Source organism: Taudactylus pleione, unplaced genomic scaffold (assembly GCF_031769625.1).
Source record: "Taudactylus pleione unplaced genomic scaffold, aTauple2 ptg000242l, whole genome shotgun sequence".
NCBI lineage: Eukaryota > Metazoa > Chordata > Amphibia > Anura > Myobatrachidae > Taudactylus > Taudactylus pleione.
In genome coordinates, this window is record NW_028284644.1 from 3,414,011 (window position 1) to 3,441,285 (window position 27,275).

Here is a 27,275-nt window from a genome sequence, read left to right on the forward strand (position 1 = left end):
CGGTAATCGAACCGCCGGCCATGTGGCCGATGGTATTTCATACCGATTCCGCTTCAAGTGGCCAGCAGATACTTAGGCTGAAAGACTTTCCCCCTATCTTACTGGTGAGGCTAAAGAATGCCTATGCTGATTTGTCCACTGCTGATGCAGAGAAATATGACCTAGACAAAAGTGCCATTCCAGCTCAGTCAGGTCTCACTCCTTCTGGGAAAGCACAGCGCTTCCACGAATGGGCTCTACTACCAGGGGTCCCTATTTGGAGGCAGGTTGCAGAACTTGCAAGACAGGGGCGGAGTTGGCTCCAGCCAGAAGATCGTACTGCCACTCAGATTGTAGAGATGGTGGTTGTTGACCAGTGTATAAGAACCATAGGGCGGAATATGCAGCACTGGGTCATGCACACTGATCCTCAGAATTTAGAGGAATTAAGTACAGTATTGGAGCAGTATGAGACCACAGGAAATATGACAAAAATACCGTACTAGAAAAGAAACCTGGAATGAGCGACCCGTTAAGATGGCAACCCTTTGGCCTGTGACCTTGACTGTCACCCCTCAAGGTAACACCACTGGAGATGCTAGGGTTGTTTGCTATGAGTGCGGAAAGCCAGGTCATGTAAGGTGGGAGTGTCCTAAAACAGAGCCTATGGAGAGTGGGGTTGCTAGTAAGGTGCTACGTACCCTGCTTTTTGCACAATGATACCTCTCGATTCCAGACCCGTTAATGTGGGAAACTGTCTTATTGAATGGGCATGATCTAACAGATATTATAGACTCAGGGAGTGAGCTAACCCTAATTTCAGAGGCTGTCCTGCCCAGGCCAGTGGAAAAGGTGCCTGGGTTATTTGAAGTGCTCTGCATTCATGGATCCACAGAAAACTTCTCCCGGGTGCTATTGAGCCTTACCATAAAGGGGCCCACCTATGAGTTGGTCACCGCGGTTGGTCCTAAGCTCCCCTATCCTATTATATTGGAACCAAATTTCCCAGGATTTGTTGAGCTCTTAAAGGAACGACAGACACAATGTCAATGTAAAGTCTCCAAGACCCTACCTCCAAAAAGGGAGAAGAGTGAGAACTTCTGCACAATTAATGTCTGAGGAAAGAAATTTGCAACACTTTGCCCGGTTACGTTCATACAAAAATAATTGCAGAGTTGTCATGTCCATTACAGAGTAAATCCCACCCTTTATAAGCACCAGTGCAATACCATTAAGCTGATGTGAGCAACCACTATATTTTTTATTGCAGTTCTGGGAGGCACGAAGAGAGCCAGCATTGGGGGGATGTGCTGGTTCATATAGTGCCATTTGGAGGTTTCTTGGGTACCTCCTAGGTGAGTCAGCTCTCGGCTTATATATATTTATATATGTGCTGTTATTATGCAATACATTAATATGTAATTATATGACCCAGACTGGCTGCTACTATTACTATTAGGTAGCATTAATTATTTTGGGGTGAGCATTTGGGCGTGGGACACCCGGGGTTGCTCTGGCTGGGCTTTTTGAAGGCATCACCACTTAACTCACATAGATACTTTTTCATCACCTTTTTATTTGTTTGTTTATTATTCATGTGATTTTAATTCTTTCTTACTATATTAACACTTATTGATTATCTTTACACATCTATGCTTTACACTTCACTATCACCTTCTTTCCTTTTTTTGTGTGATGCCCTGGGGATGGTCCTTGGCTGGATTCTTTTGGGGTACCCTGCGCCTCAGACATGAACCCCTGAATGTTAGGGAAGCTAGTATAGAGGAGCCTTGACGCTGGCCCGGCGCTGAATACCATTAAGCTGATGTGAGTGACCACTATATTTTTTATTCCATTACAGATGTTGCCATGGATGTGCTGGAAACCACCACCCCTCAGGTTCCTAGGGGCCACTCTAGTTCGTCTGTCCCTACAGAAGATCCGCTGGTGGACACCTGGTCAGCAAATGAGCAAAAAGAAGCGAAAGCCTCAGATTGCAATAATCAGGATGTGTTTTCTTCCCTGCCAGGGTGCATTGCCTTAACAGAGCACGAAATAAATACACCTGAAGGAATTGACTTAAAGCAGCGACCGTATCGCATTCCTGAGGCACGGCGACAAGCTATCCAGCAAGAAGGAAGTCCAGTCCCTGTACTTCTCACTAGACAACTGCAAAAAGCTTAACCACTTTGCAAAGTGTTGCATATCAAGACATAACTTGACACACAGTGAGCCACATGTGTCACAGGGAGAAAGATAGATGCATAAAGTCAAGCACGTGGGCACGGAGTCAGCAGTACACACCGCTGAGACCATATATTGTGAAAGCATAGATCTAATTGCAAACAAAGAGAGATTTTCACCAACCTATGTGATAAAAAGAGTGGCAACACATTGAAGATTAAAATTGACACCGGTGCCAAATACAATGTAATGTCCAGGACACTGCTGCACAAAACCAGCCCGCAGGCAACAATAGACCACACAGACACTGTAAACTTAGTTGTATATGGGGTTCAAATTAATAAGACCATGGGCACCGCCACCATCGAATACACATGTGCACCATTGCATTGCCACATAGTAGATAGTAACATTAGACCATTGCTTGGACTGCGTGACAGCTTGTGCCTTGGGTTGATACATTTGGGGCATGAAGTACACATGATACAACAAGACACCAGAGTTCCGTGACGTTAAGGATTTATTCACTGTTGTCACCATTGGCAAACTACCTGTCATCTACCACATGCACTTAGATGAATCCGTAACCCCTACAGTGTGTGCACCCCGGAGGGTTCCAATCACTATGAAGGATAAAGTTCTAGATGAGTTGTAGTGGATGACCGCGCTTGGTGGAAAGAATATGGGCTATCAACTTAGAGCTCAACTCGGACAATTGCAGATTCAGAGTGGCTGAAGTTTTGTACCTGGGTCACCTCCTCACAGGGTGTTAAACCTGACCTGCCGGTGGACAAACTTAGTCTTCAACGCTTCTTAGGGATGACTAATTACCTATCAAAATTCATCCACAATTATAGTGAGATCACTGCACCCCTGCGGCATCTTTTGTACCAAATTACAGAGGTACCACCTAGATGTCATCTACAAGCGTGGCAAAGAAATGTTCGTGGCTGATGTTCTCTACAGAGCATTTCTCCCTCATTCTGCTCTTCAACAGGTTGATGATGATTATGATGTAATGTCCATGCAATTCCTGTCCTCTGCCCATATGGAGGAGCTGCAAAGAGAATCTTTGGCAGATGATTTATGGCAACGTCTCTCTCAGGTTGTCCTGCAAGGCTGGCCTCAGTCTTTAAGGGAATTACTCCAAGACTTACGCCCATTCTTTGCCGTGCGAGATGAGTTATTTGTCAGACGGTATCATTTTGGAAGGTCAGAGATTTGTCATACCTTACACATTGCAAAAGTACTACACCACACAACTGTACCAAGTCTGGAGGCCACCAAGCGCAGGGCCAGGAACTGCTCTAATGGTCCACCATGTTTCATGATCTTGAGAGGGAGGTCTCTCTTTGTGTCCCATGCCTGGCTCTTCTCGTACACCATCCACATGACACCCCTGATCTTCCGTGGCTTGTCATTGCTGCTCATGTTTTTTGTATGGAGAGGTAAGGAGTACCTCTTACTCAGGATGGTTTGAGATTGATCATTTACCCACTCTTAACAACACCATCATCATTACCAATAGAACACACATGGAATACCTCAGAAACTCATCACAGACAATGCCACACAGTTCACGAGCTCTTTTGACCTGAGACTGGGGTGACGGTTCATCTTTCAGCAGGACAACGACCCTAAGCACACAGCCAAGATATCAAAGGAGTGGCTTCAGGACAACTCTGTGAATGTCCTTGAGTGGCCCAGCCAGAGCCCAGACTTGAATCCGATTGAACATCTCTGGGACAGATCTGAAAATGGCTGTGCACTGACGCTTCCCATCCAGCCTGATGGAGCTTGAGAGGTGCTGCAAAGAGGAATGGGCAAAACGGCCCAAAGATAGGTGTGCCAAGCTTGTGGCATCATATTCAAGAAGACTTAAGGCTGTAATTGCTGCCAAAGGTGCATCAGCAAAGTATTGAGCAAAGGTTGTGAATACTTATGTACATGTGATTTCTTTATTACTTGATTACTTTCCGCTTGCACTGTATATATGCCTTTAGAATAAAACGTTCTATAGTTAATGTTTATTACCATATCACAACTTTTGTATTCACAAGTATGATTATGCAATAGTTTTTTATTATAAGGATGTCTTTTAGCACTTTTTTTTATACATTTATGCATTAAGCACTTTATTGTTGTTCCCATTAGCTCCAGCGTCAGTGGTTGCGGCCGACGTCATCTGTCCCCGTGGCATCGCATTTTGCTTCACACGGCCGTGCCCCCAGCTGCTGGGAGACAGCAGGATAGAGAGCACTTATCAGGTAGTACACTGGTTTTTATTAATTTATTGTTCACATGTCCTGATGAAAAGACCTTAGGGTCTTGAAATGTCTACTACTCAGATGTGATTGTTTTGAATATACTTACACTTTCAACTTTGAAGGACTGCCACCTCTTTTTTTTCTTTGCCGTGCCGGATGGACCGATTAAGGAATACATGGTATATGCCTACACACACACACACATTCGGCAATTTAAGCCATTAGGCTGCTCCTTAAAGGTAGAAGGCAAGAACAATTTGTAACCTTCCCTTTTGGGGAATATGAACACAGCTTAGCAACCCTCAAATACAAGGGGGAGTTGTATCAAACTTTCAAGAGAGATAGAGCTGAGAATTTGCCAGTGACGGTGAGGTCAATGGCTGAGGAGGCACACATGCAAATGGGTCTGAAAGCTGGAAGCCTGTCTCACCCCCTACTCAATGTAACTCTCCCCCCACTACTCTATGGGGTATATTTACTAAAGTGAGAGTTGTTAGTAGTGGGTATATTGCCCATCGCAAACAATCAGATTCTAGCTATTATCTTCTAGAATATGCTAGTTAAATGTTAAGTAGAATGTGATTGGTTGCTATGGGCAACATCTCCATTTCTAAAAACTCTCACTTTAGTAAATATACCCCTAAACTTCAGTGTCCATTGATTCTCCTACCTGCATCAGGGTCATCTCTTGTTGCTGAGCTTCAATCTCTAAACACTGTAGTGCACCTCCTGGTCACATGACACATCCAAGGTGTCCATCAGTGCTCAAGGCACGCCCCCCCTACTCAGAGGCATGCCTCTTTTAGCTCTATTTTTGTGCAGCTTACTGCCTGTGTGGCCCTGCAAGCAGTGTCTGACTATGCAGAAGCGAGGCTTAGCTGTTGCTACCTCATCTCTCGTCTCCCTACAGTCCCAGGGAGCTTCACAAAGCTGGTGAGTGTTAACTATAAAAATAATTACAATAAACAAAGATGTTTATAAGTTATACATATCTTCTTTGTATTATTCTAATAAAATTGCCTCACCTGACTGCACGTGCCTGGAATTTGCCCATAGCAACCAATACGTTTCTGTAATGTTTCTAGCACAGCCTGTAAAATGTCAGTTAGAAGCTGATTGGTTAGTACTTTATTTTTCTCCACTTTCTCTCTAAGGTTTGGTATATCTCCTCCAGGATCATTGATAGTATTCTGGCTAGGGGAAGGGAGGGTTAGGCAACCCCGGGGGGGTAGGATAGGCACCCCTCCGGGAGACTTAGGTTTAGGCTGCAGGGGTTAGGTTTAGGCACTACGGGGGGGGGGGAGGTTAGGTACCCCTAAGGGAGGGTTAGTTATACTCACCTAAATCCCCTGTTGGGATCTTCACTGCTGCCGGTCTGCCGGCATCGGGATTTGAACCGCCGGCCACAGGTCCGCCGGTCATTCATACTGATTCCGATAGGGTTTCTTGTGGTATAATGATTTTGTGTTATTTTCTAAAATATTTGTTTGATATGTTTGAATTATTTTGATATGAAGGACCGCACATGCTAGTGGGTTTTTTAAAATCACCCAGGCATTGTTGCAACCAAAATACAGTTTATTCTGTAGATGGCAATACAGATATGTGGATATACAATCACCAGACAACTGCAATTCTTTGCAGGTACAGCATACACAGCACAGTTCCTAGTTACCTATCCACACACATACCAATACAATTAAAAAGACAAGTTATATCCAGATTCATTATTCCCACGGTGCTGGAGCTAGTGGTGGGCGGAGCCAGATCGTGATAGGTGGGAAAATTATAAGATCAAATTCTGTGTTCTCCCCTCATGGTGTTTGGTGCTGAGTATCCCTCCCCTCCATGGCAGTTGGTGACTGTTGGTTCCCTGTGGAGAAGGTGCCCAGGAGTCCAATCCAGGGGCATATTAAGAGAGGAGGGGGCCCATGTGCATTCCCCGTTCGGGACCCCCTCCTCTCTTCCCGGCAGCGGACTGCAGTAGTAGACTCTGGGCACTAGTCTGTGCCCAGAGTCTACTGCGCATGTGCAAAACATCAGAAAAATGGCCACAGCTGCCATTTTCCAGGCATTTTATGCAGGGCTGCAACAGCAGATGTGGGACTTTGGAGAGGTGAGTATTATAAAATATGGGTGTAAGGTGTGCAGTCTGGGCCCCCCACACGGCACTCCCTGCTCCCATTATAGATATGCCCCTGAATCCAGGGCACTAGCCTACAATGACTTTGTAGGCTAATCATGAAAAGGTTGACAGCATTATATCTGCGAACATGAATTGTTTAACCCAGACCTCTTGTTCTCTCTTATCTCTGATTAAACACTCCACCTGGCTAAACTTAATAACTTGCCTAACTAAAAGAACAATTAACATAAATATGCAGAGCATACAATAACAAAGGCCTGGACAACTCGTGGCTCTCCAGCGGTTGTGAAACTACAAGTTCCAGAATGCTTTACCAGTTGATCGGTGGGAGGGTATACTGGGAGTTGTAGTTTCACAACAGCTGGAGAGGCACAGGTTGCGCAGGAATCGGTATGAAATACTGCCGGCCGCAAGGCGATTCCCGGCAGTGCCTGGCCGACAAAAGCAAAGTTCCCAGCAGCGGAAGCCCGACAGCGCTGGAAATCCAGATCGTCCCTAAGGTAAGTATAACCTAACCTAACCCCCTAACCCTCTTTAGGGGTGCCTAACCCTAACCTCCCCCCCAAGTGCCTAACCCTAATCCCCCCTTTCCCCGCTGCATTAAACCTAAGTCCCCCGGGGGGATGCCTAACCCTAAGTCCCCCCGGGTGCCCTAAACCTAACCCTCCCCCCCTCGGCTGTCCACTTGTGGCGCCCAGCATCCCTTCGATCAGGATGCCGGCCTCCGGTCTCCCGGCGTCGGGGAATGTCAGGCGTCTACATGTAGATGCCCGGCATTTCACCCTCGCCGGGATATGACAGCCGGTTTCCCGATTGTATACTGTTGTGCAGGCCTGTAATAACATAAGTTAACCAACAAATAGGACCAAAAAATTACAATAAACTGTACGGCCGCGAGACACTTACAGTTCAGGGTACACAGAAAGGGGAGATGGATCACAAGTCTTTTTTTGCATGGTTTCACAGATATCTATAGTGATATAGCCAATACCTTCTATAAGGTCTATTCACTAAGCCTTGGAGCGAAAGTACCAACCAATTAGTTTTCAAACACAGCCTGTAAAGTGACAGTTAGTAGCTGATTGGTTGGAACATTATCTCTCTCCAACGCTTCATGAACAGAGGGCCTGATTCAGAGCCAGACGCTCTGACCAGAGCGCTCGCTCTGAATCAGGGCCCTCCTACCTAAACTTGGAGCGGCCTCTTGGACGCTCGCATAGCTGTGGGTTACCACCCACAGCTTATGTGAGCGTCCATGATGATGGTCGCGATGGTCAAGACCATCGCGACCATCGGGCTTGCGACGAGACCCTGCGGTAGGGTCTCGCTGCCGCAAGCCCAGGAGTGATTTTGGCTCTATCAGAGCCAAAATCACTCCCACTGACATCACTAGTGATGTCAGTGGGGTCGGACCCAGACGGTAGGCATTCCCATGGAACACCTCCATCTGGCAGGCACGCCCACCAAAGGGGGCGTGCTGTCACTCACCATCGACAGCACGCCCCCTTTGGTGCGAGACCCGGAGCGACAGCTTGGCTGTCGCTATCCGGGTCTCGTGCATGCGCACGACGGAGCTCCCTCCATCGTGCGCATGTGCATTTGGGGACCATCGACCTGCTTGCGAGCGTCCTGCGCTCGCGAGCGGGTCTGAATAAGACCCAGACTCCAATATAGGGCGAATTATTATTAAATCTAAGTAACATGATCATAGCTACATTCCGCTATATACTTTTGTCTTTTTATCAACCATAACCTTTTGTTGAATTGTAATGGGAGTGCAGAAAATGGCTGCTAAAAGCCATGTTGTGTGCAGTGATTTTATGAATGTATCAGGCATTAGGTGGTGGTCAGGCATTGCACTGCAAACAGATTTATATTCATATTTTTAAGTGGTGTCTGCAGCCTGATGGCAGGCTGGTATATAACGTTCAGGACAAACAAGAGTCAGTAGCCTTTGACTTTCTCTCGATGTGTGAGATCCTAGCTCCAAGATATTGGAGAGGGCTCCTGGAAATGAAAAAGTGTTTATAATATATTTTCTTTTACTTTGTAATAAATGTCTTTTTAACTGATATTTCTTTGTTTGGCTTGATTAACATCTTTGTATCCAATAATCTTATCTTCTTCCACTGAGAACATGAATTTAGATGTACAGCATATTTTATTGTATTGCTTAAGGTGTTGGATGTGCTTCTAGTTCCAGCGTCCTCCAGTTAAGTCACAATTCTACGTCTGCTGCATAAAACATACAGCACAAGGTAGTGATGCAGACACGGGTCACAGGTTTGTGATGTCAGCTGAAACACAAGCTGGCACTGGATGTTTATGGTGTGTTATATAAGGTAAGCTCTTTGCATTATTCTGAATCTCTAATGACAGTTTAGATATTAAACTGAAATGCTGAATGTAAAGCCCCATGAGTGCAGCCAGTCTGCTTTGTTGTTTATCTTGGATTTCGATTGAAAACAAATGTAAACAATAACATCTCTAACATAAATACTGCTCACAGAAAAGCAGCACATCACTGCCTCACTAAACAACATATTTCTGACAGAAAGATTTCAACAAATTCCAAAATTACTTCATAATTTAAAGGACCTGAAAACAATTCTCACCAAAGAGTAACTTGTACAATGGTGATATTTTCAAAGAATTTAAGCAGGACTTACCTGAACAGCCACTTCAGAATCCAGCACAGCAAACAGTGAGCAGACATGCCAGCCTAGACCTTGAATAAGCATTAAGCGCTTGCTGCCAGAACTTTTCACTGTTCAACACATTTTCTTTCCAAACTGAACCAGTCTTAAAGTGACAGTAGCTAGTCATTATTGTTCAACTGTTTATTTGCGATTTTGAACTATTTTTTATTTTCTAATCTGTTCTTTCACCCTACATCATCTCCACATAGAACTATTTTATAACAACAGGGACCATTTCATAAGATAGATAAACCACTCGAGTGTGTGGTCGCACTCTGATATATGCATGCCTTGAGTGGTTGAACACACTTGGCCTTGTGACTTGTGTGTCACAAAGCACACCAAGGTGTGCATATATAAGAACGAAACTGCACACCCAGGAGTGGTATATCTATTATATATGTGTGTTTGTGAGTGTGTATTATAGATATACAGATGTGTCCTCATACATCTACCCTCCTTTCGCATAAACACAGCGTGTTCTAATCGCACCTTCTAATCGCACCGTGCCGTATCGTGACTTGGTAGTGCAGAGTATCTTTTTGTGCGACTTTTAACCTTCAAATGCGTCTTGTTCACACAGTAATGTGAATAGCTAGCACAAGCTAAAATAATATGCAGCATGCCTATGTTCTGTGTGCGTCTGTGGGTGTATCTGCATGCTAAACACTACATTACAGTGTTACAGCTACTGACACTGTAACATAGCTTTTCACATGCAGATACACCCACAGATGCACAGAGAACATAGGCATACTGCATATCATTTTAATTAGCAGAAGCTGCCTGTGTTAGCTATTTGCATCACTATGTGAGTAAGACGCATTTGAAGGTAAAAAGTTGCACGAAAGATGCTTGGTGCTTCCGAGGAACACGGAGCTCCCGGGTTATGTGTGGCGCGACTTGTGGCGCATGGAGGATAGATGTTATGTAGACACATCTGTACAATATTGCACTCTTGGGTGTACAGTCGTGCTATAATATATGCATGCCTCATTGTATATCTCAGCATAAATTATTAAAATTTCATATTGGATACAGGTCTATAAGTAAAAAAAATGCATATTTCATATGTGGGGGTGTGATTTTTCTCCCAAAGGCTTTAATAGTCAAGCAATTGATATGTATTTGCTTTTATTTACCATATAAATATATTACACACAATTGAAAAGTATATTTAGTTGTATAGCAAGTACTGATCACTGTTGACACAGCCTTGTTTTAGGATGTAGTTTATCCTTACAAATAAGTATAAAAATAAATGTCAACTTTGAGGTCATCCCCATTACTTTAGCATCAAGAGTCTTCAGGACAAAATAAATGTTACCACTGTACAAAGTAAATGCATGCAGAATGTTCTTCTTGAAAACACAGCAAATAAAATCAAGTACTAAACTTATGATGTGTTTTATTTAACTTGACTTTATTAAGAAAACTGGAAACTCCATCTGTGTTTTTTTTAAATAATCTTTGTGATTATACAGCTGTTAAAGCTAATCTGCCACCCTGGACCCACGTGCAGCTACAGTGACAGTCCTGACATTCTCCCATATCCTTTTCTCCAACAGAAGATAAACTTGTAATAGTATGAAACATTAACATTAAATCAATAACTATGAACAACTTCATAATCAATTACTGTAACACATTTGAATAACAGATGAAAGAAAAATTATAAACATGTTAATGACTTTGTAGAGAGGAGAGTGATTCAACTCAATGCTAACAAAATAATACAGGAAGTGTCTGTGTAAAGGCCCCCATACACCAGCAATTGATTGCAGCAATCGTGCAATTTGCAATCGATTGTGTATAAAAATCTTTCCCTTTTTCAAACGATTGCAGAATGGCCACAATCGATTGAAAAAGGGAAAGATTTTTATACACTATCGATTGCAAATTGCACGATTGCTGCAATCAATTGCTGATGTATGGGGGCCTTAACACATAGAATAATCTTTAATATAATCTTGAATGGCTGTCTCATCTCCATGTTGTGTATTGGGAGCTAGAGCAAGCTAATGCTTACACTGGTGCCACAGAGATGAGAAACACAATAGTAGCTGAAGCGGCTAGGGTGTCACACAGAAGGACGGAGGAAAGGAGCATGAAATTGACAATATATGCTAATGGCTCACTCGCCATCCAGTGCACAAAACTGGAAACATTGAACGCAGATCAGGCGGCCATCAGCCTTCTGAGTAAGTCTAAGCTGTCGCAGACATAGTGGGTCTCCAGACATGCAGAGGGCTCTCCTGCTGCAAGCAAGAATGCAGTGGCTAATTTATGGACGCCCAGAAAACAGTGTTTAAACGGTCTGACATGCCTGCACTTTTCTAACAACCCCCGTTATCTTCCCCAAATGCTGACTTCCCGTCACTCACTTCGGATCCCTTTCCAGGGAATTCTGTGGTAAAAAGCTCATAGGCTTCTATAGGAAACACCAAACCGCTTTTATTTCAGCAGCTTCCCAGTGTTATCTATCAATATATCTACATAATGTTGCAATAGTCAATATTTGCATCACAAAAGAGATAAATGTTTGGTTGGAAATGGTTGCCTATGTCTGCAGATACGTTACTTTGTGTGCTGTTATTAAATGATACATATTTTGCAACCATCTCTGCATCAGCCCCATATATTTCACACAAATATTTCAAAAAGAATTGCCAACGTTCACATGGAACAGTCTAGCCTAACTGAAGCCGATCAATGGATGTAATATTCATAATACCTGGATGATAAGACATCCATTTGCAGCTTGGTATAATTATAGTTACATTCACTGTGTTCTTTCAGTTGATAATTGAACTTCTATTTTCCTTACTGTGTCCTTTAACATTATCAGCACATGTCCTCCATCGACAGATCTTGACTAAATACTGTGCAAACTTTCCCACCAGGAATCTTTTTATAGACTCTATGGTGTTGTTAAAAGACATGTAGAAGAAGATATCCCATGAGAACCAGGCTACAACAGTCACATTCATGAGACATGATTATACCTGGAACATAAAGTAAAAACTTCTCTGCCACAAAAAAAAAAGAAAATGTTAAAAATATTATACATGTTTACACCATTTTCTGCATTATGTTATATGAGACTTCAATGGATGGAACATCAACTATAACTGCATTATGGAAAATGAATATTCACAAAATATGTATTAAAAAAGTTTGTTTGGAAGAATTGTGATTCCAAGGTCACTTTAAAATAAATATACCAAAATAGTTTTTCTTATAAGTGGAAGAGGTATATATGCACACATGATACAGAGTCATTGTTTTGCTACTCTTATCTTTTGAAAATTGGGTACAGTATAATTTAAACAATCAAGGTTATAAGGAAAGATGATGTTTTTGTGTATTTCAGACCCAGAGGTCAAGAAGTCAGAAATTTATATAAAGATCTTCAGTTCTTCAGATGTATTTATGCATCCAATGATTGTACTGCACATTTGGTCTATATGACTTGTGGCTTTCTAAAAAGAAAAGAAGCAACAAAAAATAATCACCAAATATAAATAACAAATTTATATAAATACAAATATAACATATTAAACCATAGAGAAAGTAATGGTAAACCATAAATACACTGGTCCAGGGGCAGGTAGCTCAAGTCCTCAATAAATAATTCAGAAGTACAAAATATACTTATTATAAATGCATGACTTACCAAATATTGTATGATTTTTCATAATAATTGTCCATTATTTCAAAGCTTTGTAACTGGTATTTAATGAAATTCTAAGAGTAGCAATTGATACACTCATTTCCATTGTTAATAATAAATAAAGGAAGAACTCAATACTTTTGATAACACAAAAATAAAGCTAAATATTTATTAATGTCATGTAGTCCATATTTCAACAAACTGGACATGTCTGCTCCATCAGTACTGAAGCATCACAAAACATTAACCTTGAGGACTTGCGTTACCTATTCCTGCATTTAACAAAATATACAAATTGTGTTTGAACACACAAATCATCATGCAAGACAGCTTTTAAACAAGCAGCTTTAGAGACGTACTTAATGCTAGGCAGTTACAAACTGTACAAATCTTATTAGGTACAAAACATACTGTGAAATATGGTTAATGCACAAAAGCACAGATGTAAAAATACTCAAAAAAAACAAAAATTTAAAATATGCCATTATAGTTTTATAATTAACTGTTAATATTTCTATGAAGGTTCAGTGTCTACTCTGGGGTACATACACATCACACTGTCACCTAGAGATTTAAAAAGTCCAAGGTGCTACAATAAAAGTTTAGTTCTAAACAAATTATATATATATTTTTTTAAATAAATAGCTTTTGTGTACAGCGGTCATGACATGGCATTTAGTAAGTATGTTTTTAGGAATTCTGCCTGTAGAAACAGTTGGGATAATTTACTGACCCAGAAAAATAGATCAACACACTGGTGCATGATTAAAGAAATCCAGAAATTATGATCTGCTGGGAGTACATGAGGGCTAGAGTTGAGAACCACTGGATTAGAGTAAGCCAGGCACAAAGTAGAAAATATTTTCTTAGTAATTGTGATGCTTAATACTAACCAGCATCTTCCTCTAGACCAGGCATGTCAAACTCAAAATCCCAACCAGGACGAATATTTAAGGTCTAAGAGTGTGTGGGCCGCAAGAAAAAAAAAAGTCTTATATGCAATTTTGAAAGGTCTATTATTAAGAAAAAACATATAATAATATGCTCCAGATATTTATGAAAGGAGCATATGTATGTACCTAGGTACTTATCCCTAAACTACATCTGCTTGCTCACATTACCTCACTGAGCACTTGCAGCCCAACATTGACTTGCAACCCATACTTATTAACTTATTATTTACATTTTCAATAATATTGCACAACATAAAAATTACTAAAATCAATCTATATTGCAGATGCAGAGTAATTGAAAATAACCCAGTACCCCTACCTGCCTGCTGTGCTTTCCTGATATCCGGGCCTCTGTAGGTCTGCCTGTCTCTCTCCCCTTTTTGCTGGGTGCTGGCGCTGCGTGCTGCTGGCGGTGGCAAGCCTGGCAGTTATACTGTCATTGTGGCAGAGGCTGATGTGCCAGCTTGGACGGGCCGCGGTGGCACGGATGGAGCTAGCTGGAGCTAGAGGGGGCAGCTGGCGGACCCGGTGATCCTCCTTCTCCCCCCTCCTATGCACACTGCACAGTCACTGTCTGAGTCCATGACTGTGCACTGTGCAGACAGCGGCATCGCAGTGGGACTCTCTGGGAGTGTAGGAGGGACTGCGTGACGTAATGATGTCACGCGGTACTCGCACAGTGCTCCCCTGGGAGCATTTTGATATTTCTTGGCGCAAAGGGGCCCGTCCACTAGGTTGCCTAGTGGGAAATCCAGACCTGGGTTGTGTATGCGGGGGGGGGTGATCGACCGTATCACCTCCCTCTGGGTCCGCCACAGTAGCGAGCTGGGCCGCATATGCATTTGGGACCACACTGTCGGGCCACATAAAATGTGTATTTGGGACGCAAGCGGCGCGTGGGCCACATGTTTGACATATCTGCTCTAGAAAAACTTGATACTTTATAAGATCTAAACGGTTCAACCCAAGTTCTGAAGAAACTTACTCTGAAAGAACATCATCTACAACTGCATTATCTACCCACTTTTGTATAGTAGTAAACCCATCCAAATATTAACCCACTAAATAATAATTCAGAATTAGTTAAACAGGGACGTTCCCCACCAATCCACTGTATGGATCTGTAGTTTACCTAACGCCTTTAGCACCAGCAGCACTATCGGCATAATTAAGATCTAACTGAACATTCTAATATAACTAATATTAGATACTTTGGAATAGTAAAACTGATCACATTGAAATTGGCATGTCTATATATTCATTTCTGGGGGCTGACAGCAGATGCAGGGAAATCTTACTTAACGCATGTATTGAAGTGGGTGACTCTTCAATAGATGCGGGTAAATGCTTAAAAGCAGATCATCACTTCAGTTTGATACAGGCGCTTTTCAGAACTGTTTCTAGATCAAAGTAAAACATCCTTGTGGTACGTGCAATGTGCTCTGTAAGTAAGATTTACAAATTCTAATTTAAATGATTATGAAGTCTATTCACATCAATGTCTTGCATGCCTATTGTGGATAATCCAGTTGTCTATTTAACCAATATTGCCACCGCACAAGAGCTGTTCTTCTGTTATACTGACAGTCATTTAAAAAGTGTAAAATGTATATGACATAAAAGACAGTTACAAAGCAAACTGGTGAATATTATAAACACTGTTGGGATATCTCTGCTGTGAGACAAACTTGTTACAATATTTTATGTATATAGTGGGTGAGATTCACTAATACTAAACATAAGATTTCCAATACTGTGGAATTTTGTATCACCAGGATAGAGAGCTAATGATTTATTACTTTTTTTTCAGCAGTTTTGTGTTTATAGTATTCTTGTGGAAAGATTATCTTTCTTACCAGGATAATACTATTTATGTTAAGGAATTGTGTCTGATTATAATAGGATCAAATAAAAGTAATGTTTTAAGTAGTTAAGAGTGCCCCCAAACAAGAGTCTTCTTTTCCTTGTATTTGATATCTATATATTCGCAAATAGATCTATATTTTTCAGGGAAATTCAACTTTCACTACTTTTATGATATAGAAAAGCACAATTGTAATATAGATATCTATAGAAGCGAGGTTCACTAAGGGGGTGATGGGTGATAATGCCGGGGAACTTTTGCCACTGGGGCTATTTGACTAAAGTCAAAATTGACCAAAGATTCTACATTAGAACAGTTTAGAACATTGGACCAACCATCAATACTTTTATATAGACTACAACAGAAACTGGAGATTTAATAACGGTCAGTTTCGAATCGGCCAAAAATCAACTTCTAAATTGACCAGACAATAGACCTACCTGAGGCAGGCAAGTTTGAGAGAAGAACTGCACAGATCACTATGATCTGTGCAGTCTTCTTAGAATTAAAAGCAATTACTTTACATTATTTCTTTTTAATGTAAGCCCCCCCGCTAAATCCAAAACCAGCCCTGGATCTTTCAGCCTGGGCTGGTACAGGAAAATCTGGTGAAATTGAACCCATTAGGGGTGCAGGTAATAGCCTTGGGCTTTCAAGCCAGGGCTGAATGATCCTTGCGAGGTCCCCACTTACCAAGGATTGCCAGATTGGGGCTGGATTACATTATGGCAGGGGGTCACCATGTTGTGTATCTCCCTGCTATAGTGAAAGCCCTCTGGCTGGTTCAGCCCACTGTTTGTTGTTGGAAAATAGGGGGAGCCCCACGCCGGATTTTCCCCTGATTTTCCTGGACCAGCCCAGGATGAAAGGTCTGGGGCTGGTTATGGATTTATCGGGAACCCACGCGATTTTATATTTTAACTATTTAATTACTTTTAAGCTTAAGAAGTGATCTGTGCAGTACTTCTTTTTTGGATGGGTTTGTCGTCATGTTTAAACTTCTAATTGCTCTCGATTTGGAAATTAAAGTTTGAAATTGAAGATATTTAGAAGGGCAAAATCTGACTGACATTGATGTTGGGTTTCAATTGAATTTGAAACCCGACGGATGATAAATTTGCAGTACGAAATGCTGTCAATGTCCATCATTTTTAAATTGATTTAAAATTGATCGAAAGCGGAACTTCAGTAATTTTTTCCCCTAAAGTACAAGCACATCTTCACATTACTAAATGCAGTACAAACATAAGTGAACAAGCCATTTTATACACAGCTTTTAAATATTGGAAATTCATCCGTTACGCAAATAAAGTATTTACACATGTCAGATTATCTGCACAATGCCAGTCCTTAAACCTGTTTATAATCTAAACCACTGCTAGTACTTCCACCTGTTTAAATTCAACACAAACCAACACTTCTCACTGCCCTCATCATAAAGTACTTGCTTCTCCTTCACTCTTTACATCTCTTTTTTTCCCTTTTAACCAGCTTATTCCTCTTGAACCTGAATGCCATACCCTTTTTCTTAATGCATATATTTTCTATTTTACATTAATATACTTCATGTTTTATTTCAACTGTTTGAGACCACTTTACGTGTTGACTTGAGTATCTATTTTTTTAATTAAATATAATTTTTTTGCCATTTTGTGTCTCCCTATGTCATGCCTTAAAATAGGTATTACTAGGTCTAGTGCACCTATGAAAAGTAAATAAACAAATATGACACTTTGCAGTAAGCACAGATGTTTTTACACATTGATGTTAGTATGCTGCACAGCAATTCAAACAGTAGACACATTGATGCTTTCCAAAAGAGGAGTACTCCTGAACAGCGTTACAAGGTTACACATTTATAAGCATAGATATACCTTATTTTTTTATTTATTTTTTATTCACAGTTCGTGTTCTACAGTCTTCATACACTTGTCATTTTCGCATTCACAATAATATTCACTGGATAAAGAAGAAACAAACTACCATTGCAATAAGTCCCCACCAACACAAAACAATGTACAATTTTTTTTCTCTTTTAAGAAGATTTTAATGCAAGATAATGTAAAAAATACACAATAAAATTATGATTAGTTTCAACACTATAAGCCGGGTTATGGAGAAATAATAATTCATTGGCATTAAAGATCAAGCAATAAAATGGTTCTAGTAGAATTAGCCAATTATCTTTTGCTAACATTTCAAGTTACTATAAATTCTCAGAAGACTTCTTAAGGGGAGATTAAATTAAACACCAGGTTCACAAATAATCAGAATATAAAATTAAATAAATGATAAAGCTCCTAAATACAACCACCAGTACCTCCAGATATTATGAATCCTATATTAAACAATTTCAGTAAGTAACCTTAAGGTAATATTCCTTAATTAGGTAATATATAAATCAAATTCCTTTGATATAATCCTATAGAAAGTTATGACAGGTCTCCAGAGTAATCCAATAATTGGAAAAAATGGTATTCCAAATATTTTTGAACATCCCTCATCCATAATGCCCAGTCAGAGGGACTCTGCAAAATAAGAGGGCTCTGCACGCTGTATACAATCCCAATCATTACATTTTTGCCTATTTTATATTAATAAAAACTATACACCGATCAGCCATAACATTAAAACCACGTGCACAATATTGTGTAAGTCACCTTCGTGCCACTAAAACAGCTCTGACCTGTCGAGGCATGGACTCCACAAGACCTCTGAAGGTGTTCTGTGGTATCTGGCATCAAGATGTTAGCAGCAGATCTATTAAGTTCAGTAAGTTGCGAGTTGGGTGCTGCATGGTTCGGACTTGTTTTTACCACTTACCCTTCCATGAAACACTTGGTAGGTAACCGGGGAGCCGGGAGAGGGGGAGCGGCTACTAATTACCCAGGCCCGGGCTTGATGGAGGGGCCCGGGTCCAACACCACCCCCTCCCTCTTACCTGTCAGCAGCCGCACTGTGTGCTGGTAAGGGGGCGTGTGACGCCTCCCACATTTAGGCCACGCCCTTTCCTCGAGGCCGGCTCTCTACAGCCCAGTAAGGTACTAACCTCTCCACACTGGGAACACCTTTAGATACTTGACATTTTGGAAATTCTCTGATCCATTAGTCAATTTGACCCATGTCAGATTTGCTCAGATCCTTATGCTTGCCCATTTTACCTGCTTCCAACACATCATCTTCAAGAGCTGACTGTTCACTTGCTGCCTAATATATTCCACCCCTTGACAGGTGCCATGGTAACAATTCAATCAATGTTATTCACTTCATCTGTTAGTGATTTTAATGTTATGGTTGATCAGTGTGTAAATATATATGCATTTAGGAAACAAGGTTATCTGGAGAAACGTCAACAATCAGTCCTAATAAAATAGAAAGATCAGAACTTTTAAGGTTGAAAGGTAAAGGCTCACACACTTATCGATATGCTCCATGAGCGATATCGTTAAGTGTTATCCCTTGAACTCCAGTGAATGACATTGAGCATACACACTGAATGATATAGTTAACGATATAGTGATATAGTGACGTCACCCTGCCACATCTCCGAACTTGCAGAATCTGACAATATCGTCAGATAGTCCTGCAAGTTCAGGCGACGGCAGACATCATTAACGATCCGCGGAAGCGTGCATAGTTAACGATATCATGCATACATACTGGACGATATTGAACACCATGAACGATAACTATATCGTTGTAGTCCACTTTATCATTTAGTGTGTATGAGCCTTAAGAATAACAAAGACGTTTGTAATTTGTAGCTCAATGTAATTTACTTTCTCCCAAGAGTAAAAATACAATTTAGATATGAATTTTAAATTGCTCAATTGGATTGATATCTTCATAGACCTCGTATACCTGAACAAGGAAAAGTGGTGTATAGAAGCTCTAGCGCATTTAAGAATAATAAGTTTTATAGTTAACTTAAAGCCCAAACATTTTTAATTATGGCAGGTAAAGATATATTCAAATTTGCAAAAACGTAGGTATGTAGACTTTGAGTCCCACAGTACTAAAGAAAAAATTATGATTGAAAATTTTGTTACCTGTCAGTTGACGTATGTGAGATATCTGACTCATTGTAGTTGTGGGACATAAAATTCTTAGGGACTGATTTAATTAACGGTGACATCCCACACAATTCGGCTGTGCACACACCTGCCTATTGCAGTAGGCACAACATTGGTAACTATCCTGTGCAACTCTATAGGGTGCAAGGAAATAATAGTATATATTTACTAGTAATAGTATATAATAGCAGCCATTCTGGAATGATACATGGGGCAGAGTGGCTAATTGAATTGCCCTTTAGAGCATTTGCAAAATGTCCTAAAGGGAACTAAATCACACTGTCTGTCCAGACTCATTTTTTAACATTTCTTTTTTTGTTTTTATTCATATAATGAGTTACAATATATAAAGGGTTGAATTAAATGAACAATAAAGAAAAAATTACTTAACCGTCGAAAAATAAAGCCAAACTGTTTAGTCGCTAACAACCCAATATAGCATACAGTAGTAAATCACACAAAAAAATTAAAATAATGAAATATGCAAGAAGAAAATACAAAGAACACCACAAGTTCCCTTAACAAACCCCTGGCTCTCTCTCCCTCCACCCTTTATTATTTATATATTCCCTTTTCACAAAAGTTCTCTATAAACATTCCATGTTACTGGTTCAAATAATTATGAGATGTGGTATTGAGTTAGGGCCCCCAATGTATCTATATATATATTCCCCATTTTTTTTTTATAAAACTTGGCAATGCCTTTCCAATGCTCCTCTTTGATCAAAATATAAGGTCTTGTAGTAATCAGGGGTGTATCTTCCTATCGGCCTGGATGGTCCCTGCCAGGGGCGTGCCGTTGCCACCCACCATCATTGGCAAATGATTTCTGGTCTCCTTCTGTCTCCTCTGCTCTTACCATGTCATTAGTAAATGATCTCTAGTCTCCTTCTGTCTCCTCTGCCCTTACCAGTTTCCTCAGTGTAAATTTAGTACTGTATATTTATCTTTTTCTCAGTTTGAGGAATTGGCCATGACCCTTGTGTGGTTTGCAATATATCTATAAAATCTATAAAAGATATATATATTAAAAAGAGAAATAAAAAAAATATTTTCCCTATTTCTACAGGTGTGTGAATTAAACTACCCCCAGTGTGTATTTTTTTTTTCCAGTAGGAGCAGTCATTGGAGTGGGGTGCCAGTCCCTTAGTTTGCCAGGGGCACTCGGACCCATTGATACACCCCTGGTAGTAATATCACCTAAAGTGTACCTAAAAAATGTGAAGAAGCAACTGTCCAAGATTTCAAAATGACTTTCTGAGCACTTGTCAAAACAAGAATGAGAAAGGGTAAATATTCTTTATACCCTGGGCCCAGTTCCCAGTTTTTGAAATAACAACAAAGCATTGCAAGAGGATCACTCTTTAGGGGGGTATTCAATTAGATACGATATTTCCGCTATTCTCCCGAAATTTCGTTTTCGCGGCTATCGCGAGAAAACTACTACTTTTGGCTTCATACAGTAGTTTTTGCGGTATCCAATTGCAAGCGACCTTCTGTGAAGATCTCCTGAATACAGACCAATCGCGCGATGGGGGAGCAGGAACTTATCAAACTATTTAAGGACTACTTGGGCGTAGTCCTTGCACCATTTTGACCAGCCTGTTTCAACTGCTTGCCTACACTGTTCCCAACATTACATAATTTTCCCTGAAAACGTATTCCACTTTAGTATATTCACTGTATGTGTTTTCTTGCTAAATTAATGTTCTATTTAAATTGGGGGTACATAAAAATGCCTATAAATATATATTTGTGTCATTTTAAGCCATTTTTAAAAAACCTTAAAATATACCTCTAAATACACTTGTCGCACTCATACAGCACCCCAACATACCTGGCCCACATCAATTAACCCATTTTCCTGCACTTTGCGCGTTTTCACCGCAAAAATTACTTGTCATTATTGACCAAAATAAGCTAATTATTATTTTTGCCTAATTAGTCATCAAGTAAAGTGTCCCAGTGGTTCTGCACCAAGCCCCAACATTTTTTTCCAAAAATAAGGCTTTTGCACAACTTATCACCTGCTCAGAGGTAGTGAAAAGAAATTGCAGATAAAATCAGCCCATACCCCCGAAAACTTCTGCTTGCATTTGGATAGATTTTCCGAGAAAATCCAGTGTTTTACTATGGAGATTTCTTTTCTCGAGAAAACTAAAATTGGAGAAAAATTACGAAGGTTTCTCGAAATACATGTAAAAGGATAGGGGGAAAAGTTCTCTCATGAAAATTGTACCACGTGACTTTGGGTGTAGGGGAGAAAACAGGGTATTGCATCTAATTGGACACCCCCCTTAGAGGTACATGAATAAGAGAAGAAATGAATAACAGTACTTTATCCAAAAATTTTCTGACTTTAGGGCATTTCAAAAATCGGTGGAAAAAACTTGCCTTAGTTTGTTTACATTTGAGACACGAACCAGATTCAGTTTCCATCATATATCTTCTCTGCTCCTGAGATATATAAGCTCTATGTAAAGTTTTAAAATGCACTTCTTGGAGCATTGCTGAGTGTAAAATAGCTATAATTCTATCATCGTGTGTGGTTAGATGCAGGGCTGGTGCAAGGTTTCTGGGCACCCTAGGTATATCTGTACAATACTGCCCCCTCCCCCCATTACCCTCCTTTCAACCCTTCATGTACACACTTGACTCATGTTACTTAATTTTGAAAATAGCTACAACCGAGCTAGGTCAATTTGCAGCAATAAAAAAAAAAATTATTCATCTAAATCTATCTTTTCTGAGTCGCTGGAACAGATTCTCCCAGAAGAGCCCATCTTGGCAATCAGTAAGAACAGTAAGTTTACCACTTCAAAAGCACTCTCATTTATTCTAAAGGGAAATTTCCCATACAAAACATATTGTTACAAAAATGATTGGCAAAAAATCTGGAGTGTATGTCAGTTCAGAACGATTTTATAAAAATAGAATAGGCTGACTGCACCAAGTTTGGAGCGCTGGGAAAATGATTTCTTCTGGGTTTTTATAGGTAATAAATTATTAATTATCTATCTAACTAACTATATGGTAATACAGCCATCATATCACTGTTACTGTCATCCACTTATCTGTCATGCAGTGACTCCACATGGTGTAACGCTGAGGCGGGGGAATGATGAGGTGAACCAGGTAATGGTGTGAGAGCTCTGGGTGACAGAAGGCTCCCTGATCCACTATGCTGTCTTCCTGCACCTATGCTCCTTGTGGGCCAATAGCTGAGCTCAGAAATGGCAGAACAATCATCTGCAGGCTGGGGAAGGAAGAGGGCCCTTGTAGCCAATGGCTGAGTAGCAGGCATCAGAGATCAAAGGACAGGAATCTAAGTCGGCTGGGGATGGGTGCCTGTGCTGCTCCTGAGCTGGTTGCTTCTTGCTTGTCACTGCATACATCAGCGTGGCTGAGACCTGGCAGCAGTACAGTTTGGGGTCTGTGGTAGCAGCAGCTAAGAAGATCCACACTGCCAGCGCCATGTAAAAGAAGGATGACTCGTTCAGAGACATCCTTCATTATGTTGCCTCAGCGGCGTCCTCCAGGGGCCGGCGCTCTATGCAGCCAGGGTCGGACTGGCCCACAGGGGTACAGGGGAAATTCCCTGGTGGGCCCCACTGCCTGAGGGCCCCTCCCCCTTCTCTAGGGTCAGGTTCCAGCCTGTTTATAAGTTACATTATACTGAATTCCCAGGATTATGGTGTATTCACTACAATGGATTGTTGTTATCAATCTGGTGCATTATCACAAATTAGTATTTACTACTTCAAAAACTATATATTTATAAAGGGGCCCACACCATGCACTCTCTAATGGTTAGCCAAGGCCCTGTGGTGACTGGTTACACCCCTTTAGCATGGGCCCCTACCATTGCATTCATCCGGTGGGCCCTTTATGCCCTAGTCCAACACAGTATGCAGCTACCTAATAGTAGTGCCGGCCCTGGTTAGATGTTTGAGGTTTATATCTGGACCACAAATCAGTGAGTTTTAGTCGCCATCAACACTGAACTCAATCCATAATTGCACAGTGTAAGTGCCTGATCATACTGAAACTCAACTTCAAATTCAAACTGTGACCTTACTCTTCAAGCCAGTGGCTCACCCTCGTCCCCTGCAGTCTACTTCCACTTGGAAGCAATGGCTTGTGTGGAAGGGATACAGAATATGGTTGCTGGAAGCCATATTGTTGTGTGATTTTATTAATGTATAAAGGTAATAGATATCTGTGTAAGACATTAGAAGGGATAGTTAGGTTGAAATGTATATGTATATACATTGCAAAAGGAGAACCAAAGGACAGGACAAAGGCCCTCATTCAGAGCCGTACGCTCTGAGCAGAGCCCACGCTCTGAATGAGGGCCGCCCTCCATAATTATGGAGCGTCCTCCTGGATGCTCGTATAGCTGTGGGTCACCACCCACAGCCTATACGAGCGTGCAGTTTGATGGCCGCGATGGTCTTGACCATCGCGACCATCGGAACTGCGAGCCGGAGCCTGCGGTTGAGGTTTTCAACCGCAAGGCCGGAGTGATTTTGGCTCTATTAGAGCCAAAATCACTCCCACTGACATCACTAGTGATGTCAGTGGGCCGGCTTCTGATGGTAGGCGTTCCCTTGGTGTTGATTGATCGATGTTGATTGACAGCACGTCCCCTTTGGTGGGCGTGCCGGGGGTGTGCCTTCCTGATGGGGGCGTTCCCTTTGATCAGACACAACGAGCGAAGGAAAGTCCTTCGCTCGTCGCGTCTGGCGCATGCGCACGACGGAGCTCCCACCGTCGTGCGCATGCGCAGTGCACAACATCGACCCACTTGCGAGCGGACAGCGCTCGCGAGTGGGTCTGAATCAGGCCCAAAGTTCACTGTTTAAGTTAAATAAATAGTGTCTCATTGTTACTAATCCTGGGTTAACAGTGTCTACATGAGTACATACACTACACACCTCATAAATAGTGTCTTATTGTGTCCAGAGATGTGGCCATACATTATGTAAGCCTCCGTCAACAGTGTCTTACCTTCAGTTAAACTAAGTACACGTCATAAACAGTCATATGTCTACAACATGTCCAACTTTCTTAAATGAGGCAACAGTGCCCTCTACTGTCTATTCTTTCCTTTTTCTTTTACTTAATATTTCCAAATGACCTTTGTACTTGTTAAATGCTTATGCATACATTGCCTTCCTATATAAGATGTAACCTGTCAGTATACAGTAGTCTTTTGTCTATGCTTGATGTATGAGATCCCAGCTCCAATGTGTTGGAGGAGGAGGCTCCTGGGAAGAATGAAGCCATCTATGTTTTAAGTAGATCTAAAAGCAAGGTAAATATTCTTCCCTTTAGTTTGTAATAAATGTCTTTTTAACATATATTACTTGTGTGGCTTGATTAACTTTTTGTATCCAAGAATCGTATTCTCGTTCCACCGAGAACAGCTTGTGATTCCTGCACTCTGCAAATTTTACTGCTCCTCTGAACATGAGAGGTTCCACACATGCTCCTCCAGTCTTTGGAGTTGCCCGCTCACTGAACAAATCCAGCTACTGGGGGGTGTATCCTGCATCAACAGTGATTTGAATATAATACAAAAAGAGTTGACCAAACTGGCGCTATCAGGTAGAGCAGGTGTTCGTGTGGAGAGTGTCATGCCATGACAGACATATTGAATAAAAAAAGGTATAAGAACAGCGCTAAAGTGGTTATATTGTTATGTGTGTTATACATAGTAATATAGAAATGGCTTGATTGAATAAAAAGTAAAGCTATATATTATATCATAATATATCAGAACAGATGTCACAATATAAACAGTAAATAATTATAAGACATAAATATCAGAGGTAGTTTCTGATAACATGTGGTGTTCAGAGCAGCGCTGTAGCAGGACGGCAGGGTCCCTCTCGCTCCCACCCCGTCCCCTCCTTCCCGTAAGCGTATACATTTTCACCTGGGCGGAGGTCGGGGATTTCTTTAGCGTTGCTCTGCCGCGTATCACTCCAGGAGATCTCTTCCTGCAGACCTCCGGAGTCCGGTAGGTAGGGGCCGGTAACCTTGCAGGATTCCGCCCTGTGAGGAGGAACCAGCTGCACAACCCTCCCTATGGCCCTGGTAAGGAAAACTCCAATTGCAAAGGTGGCACAAGGTCAGTATTTTGGCAGCCTCAGTAATTACCATAGGCAGTATCCAATTCTTCCTTTTGCTGTTAAATCTTCTCTTGCTCAATATTCATACCATGAGAAAACAAGAAAATTATACCACCATCATGGTGTAGTATTTTCTTAAAAATTCATAACATTTATTTGTATATTTTTTCATATTTTTAAAAAACAGGTGCACACACCTTCCAATGTGTTATAAACGTATCCAACAATTAAAACAAAATGGGAAATTACCAGAAATCCATATATATAGGGCATATAGATGTTAATGATGGAGGTATTCCGGATTACCTCTAACTGCATCTATATTAGGATCCTCTGGAATCACCCACTACACCAGTAGTTCTGTCACACTAGCAACGCGTTTCGAGAGCTTCTTCTCCCTTCCTCAAGGCAGTGTGACAGACAATGTGAACATTCCTCTTTATATACCCTCTATTCGAATTACTTCCAGGTCACAGGTTTAACCCCAAGTAAAAAAATTCTCCTCTTAATTAAACACAATTCACTCTATATTTTAAATAAATCCACTTAGCTGCTGTCACTTTCCTATTCATATTAAAACAATCAATAATACAAAAACTTTGATACAATCCCAGCAAAATATTATATACGCGCCGGACCGTAAGTACGTCACGTTCACTTCCGGTTCTCGGCGCAACTTTCCCGTACTCTTTCTAAGAGATGGGGATACAGTCCAGCTTATTTTACCTATCCGCATAGTCCAAGGGATCATTCTGAAATAGCGTCCTTATTGTAAAGACATCAGCTATGTCCTTTCCCCCATGTACTTACGGGAATTTGGAACGCAAGCCTCTTCCAATATCACGCTACATCACTTCCGTTTTCCCTCTTTAAAGCGCAGAGTATTGCCTCTGACAACATCCTATAGGGGAATATGTCCATCATTACTCTTAGGTGCCATATTTGTGTAGTTTTTATAAATTATTGGTTTTCTTTCGATGTACATCTTAAAATAAACATAGAAAAGTGAATCTTAGGCATTAAAATCACATCATGTAATAGGTACAATATATAAAAATATATAATCAGGATGAAATAAATAAATAATTATAAATACTCATAAAAGCCATTTTAATTCAAAATCTAGGTTTAACCCATTGGGGGACAAGGTTTTTAATTTAAAAATCCACTTCATTTCTTTCTTAGCTAACACTGCTTCCTCATTTCTATCCCTCCAAGTACTTCTGATATTGTCAATAGCCATAAACTGTATAATTTCTTTGGTGGAGCAGTTATGTTTCTCTTTAAAATGGTTGGATAA

General features: G+C 41.0%; 1 protein-coding gene across 5 annotated transcripts in view; it reads right to left on the reverse strand.

Moving 5' to 3' along the window:
• Positions 1–11,204: 11,204 nt before the first annotated feature.
• LOC148516718 (zona pellucida sperm-binding protein 3 receptor-like) overlaps positions 11,205–27,275 on the reverse strand; it is a 200,861-nt gene continuing 184,790 nt past the window's right edge. For 4 of the 5 annotated variants that reach the window (XM_088479634.1, XM_088479632.1, XM_088479633.1 and 1 more), the window contains 2 exons: positions 17,640–17,724; positions 11,205–12,757 (listed from right to left, as the gene is read on the reverse strand). In XM_088479634.1, coding sequence (XP_088335760.1) covers positions 17,664–17,724 — 61 coding nt within the window. In that variant the 3' untranslated portion in view covers positions 11,205–12,757; positions 17,640–17,663. The remainder of the gene's footprint in view (positions 12,758–17,639; positions 17,725–27,275) is intronic. The other variant, XM_088479636.1, reaches the window with a different exon arrangement.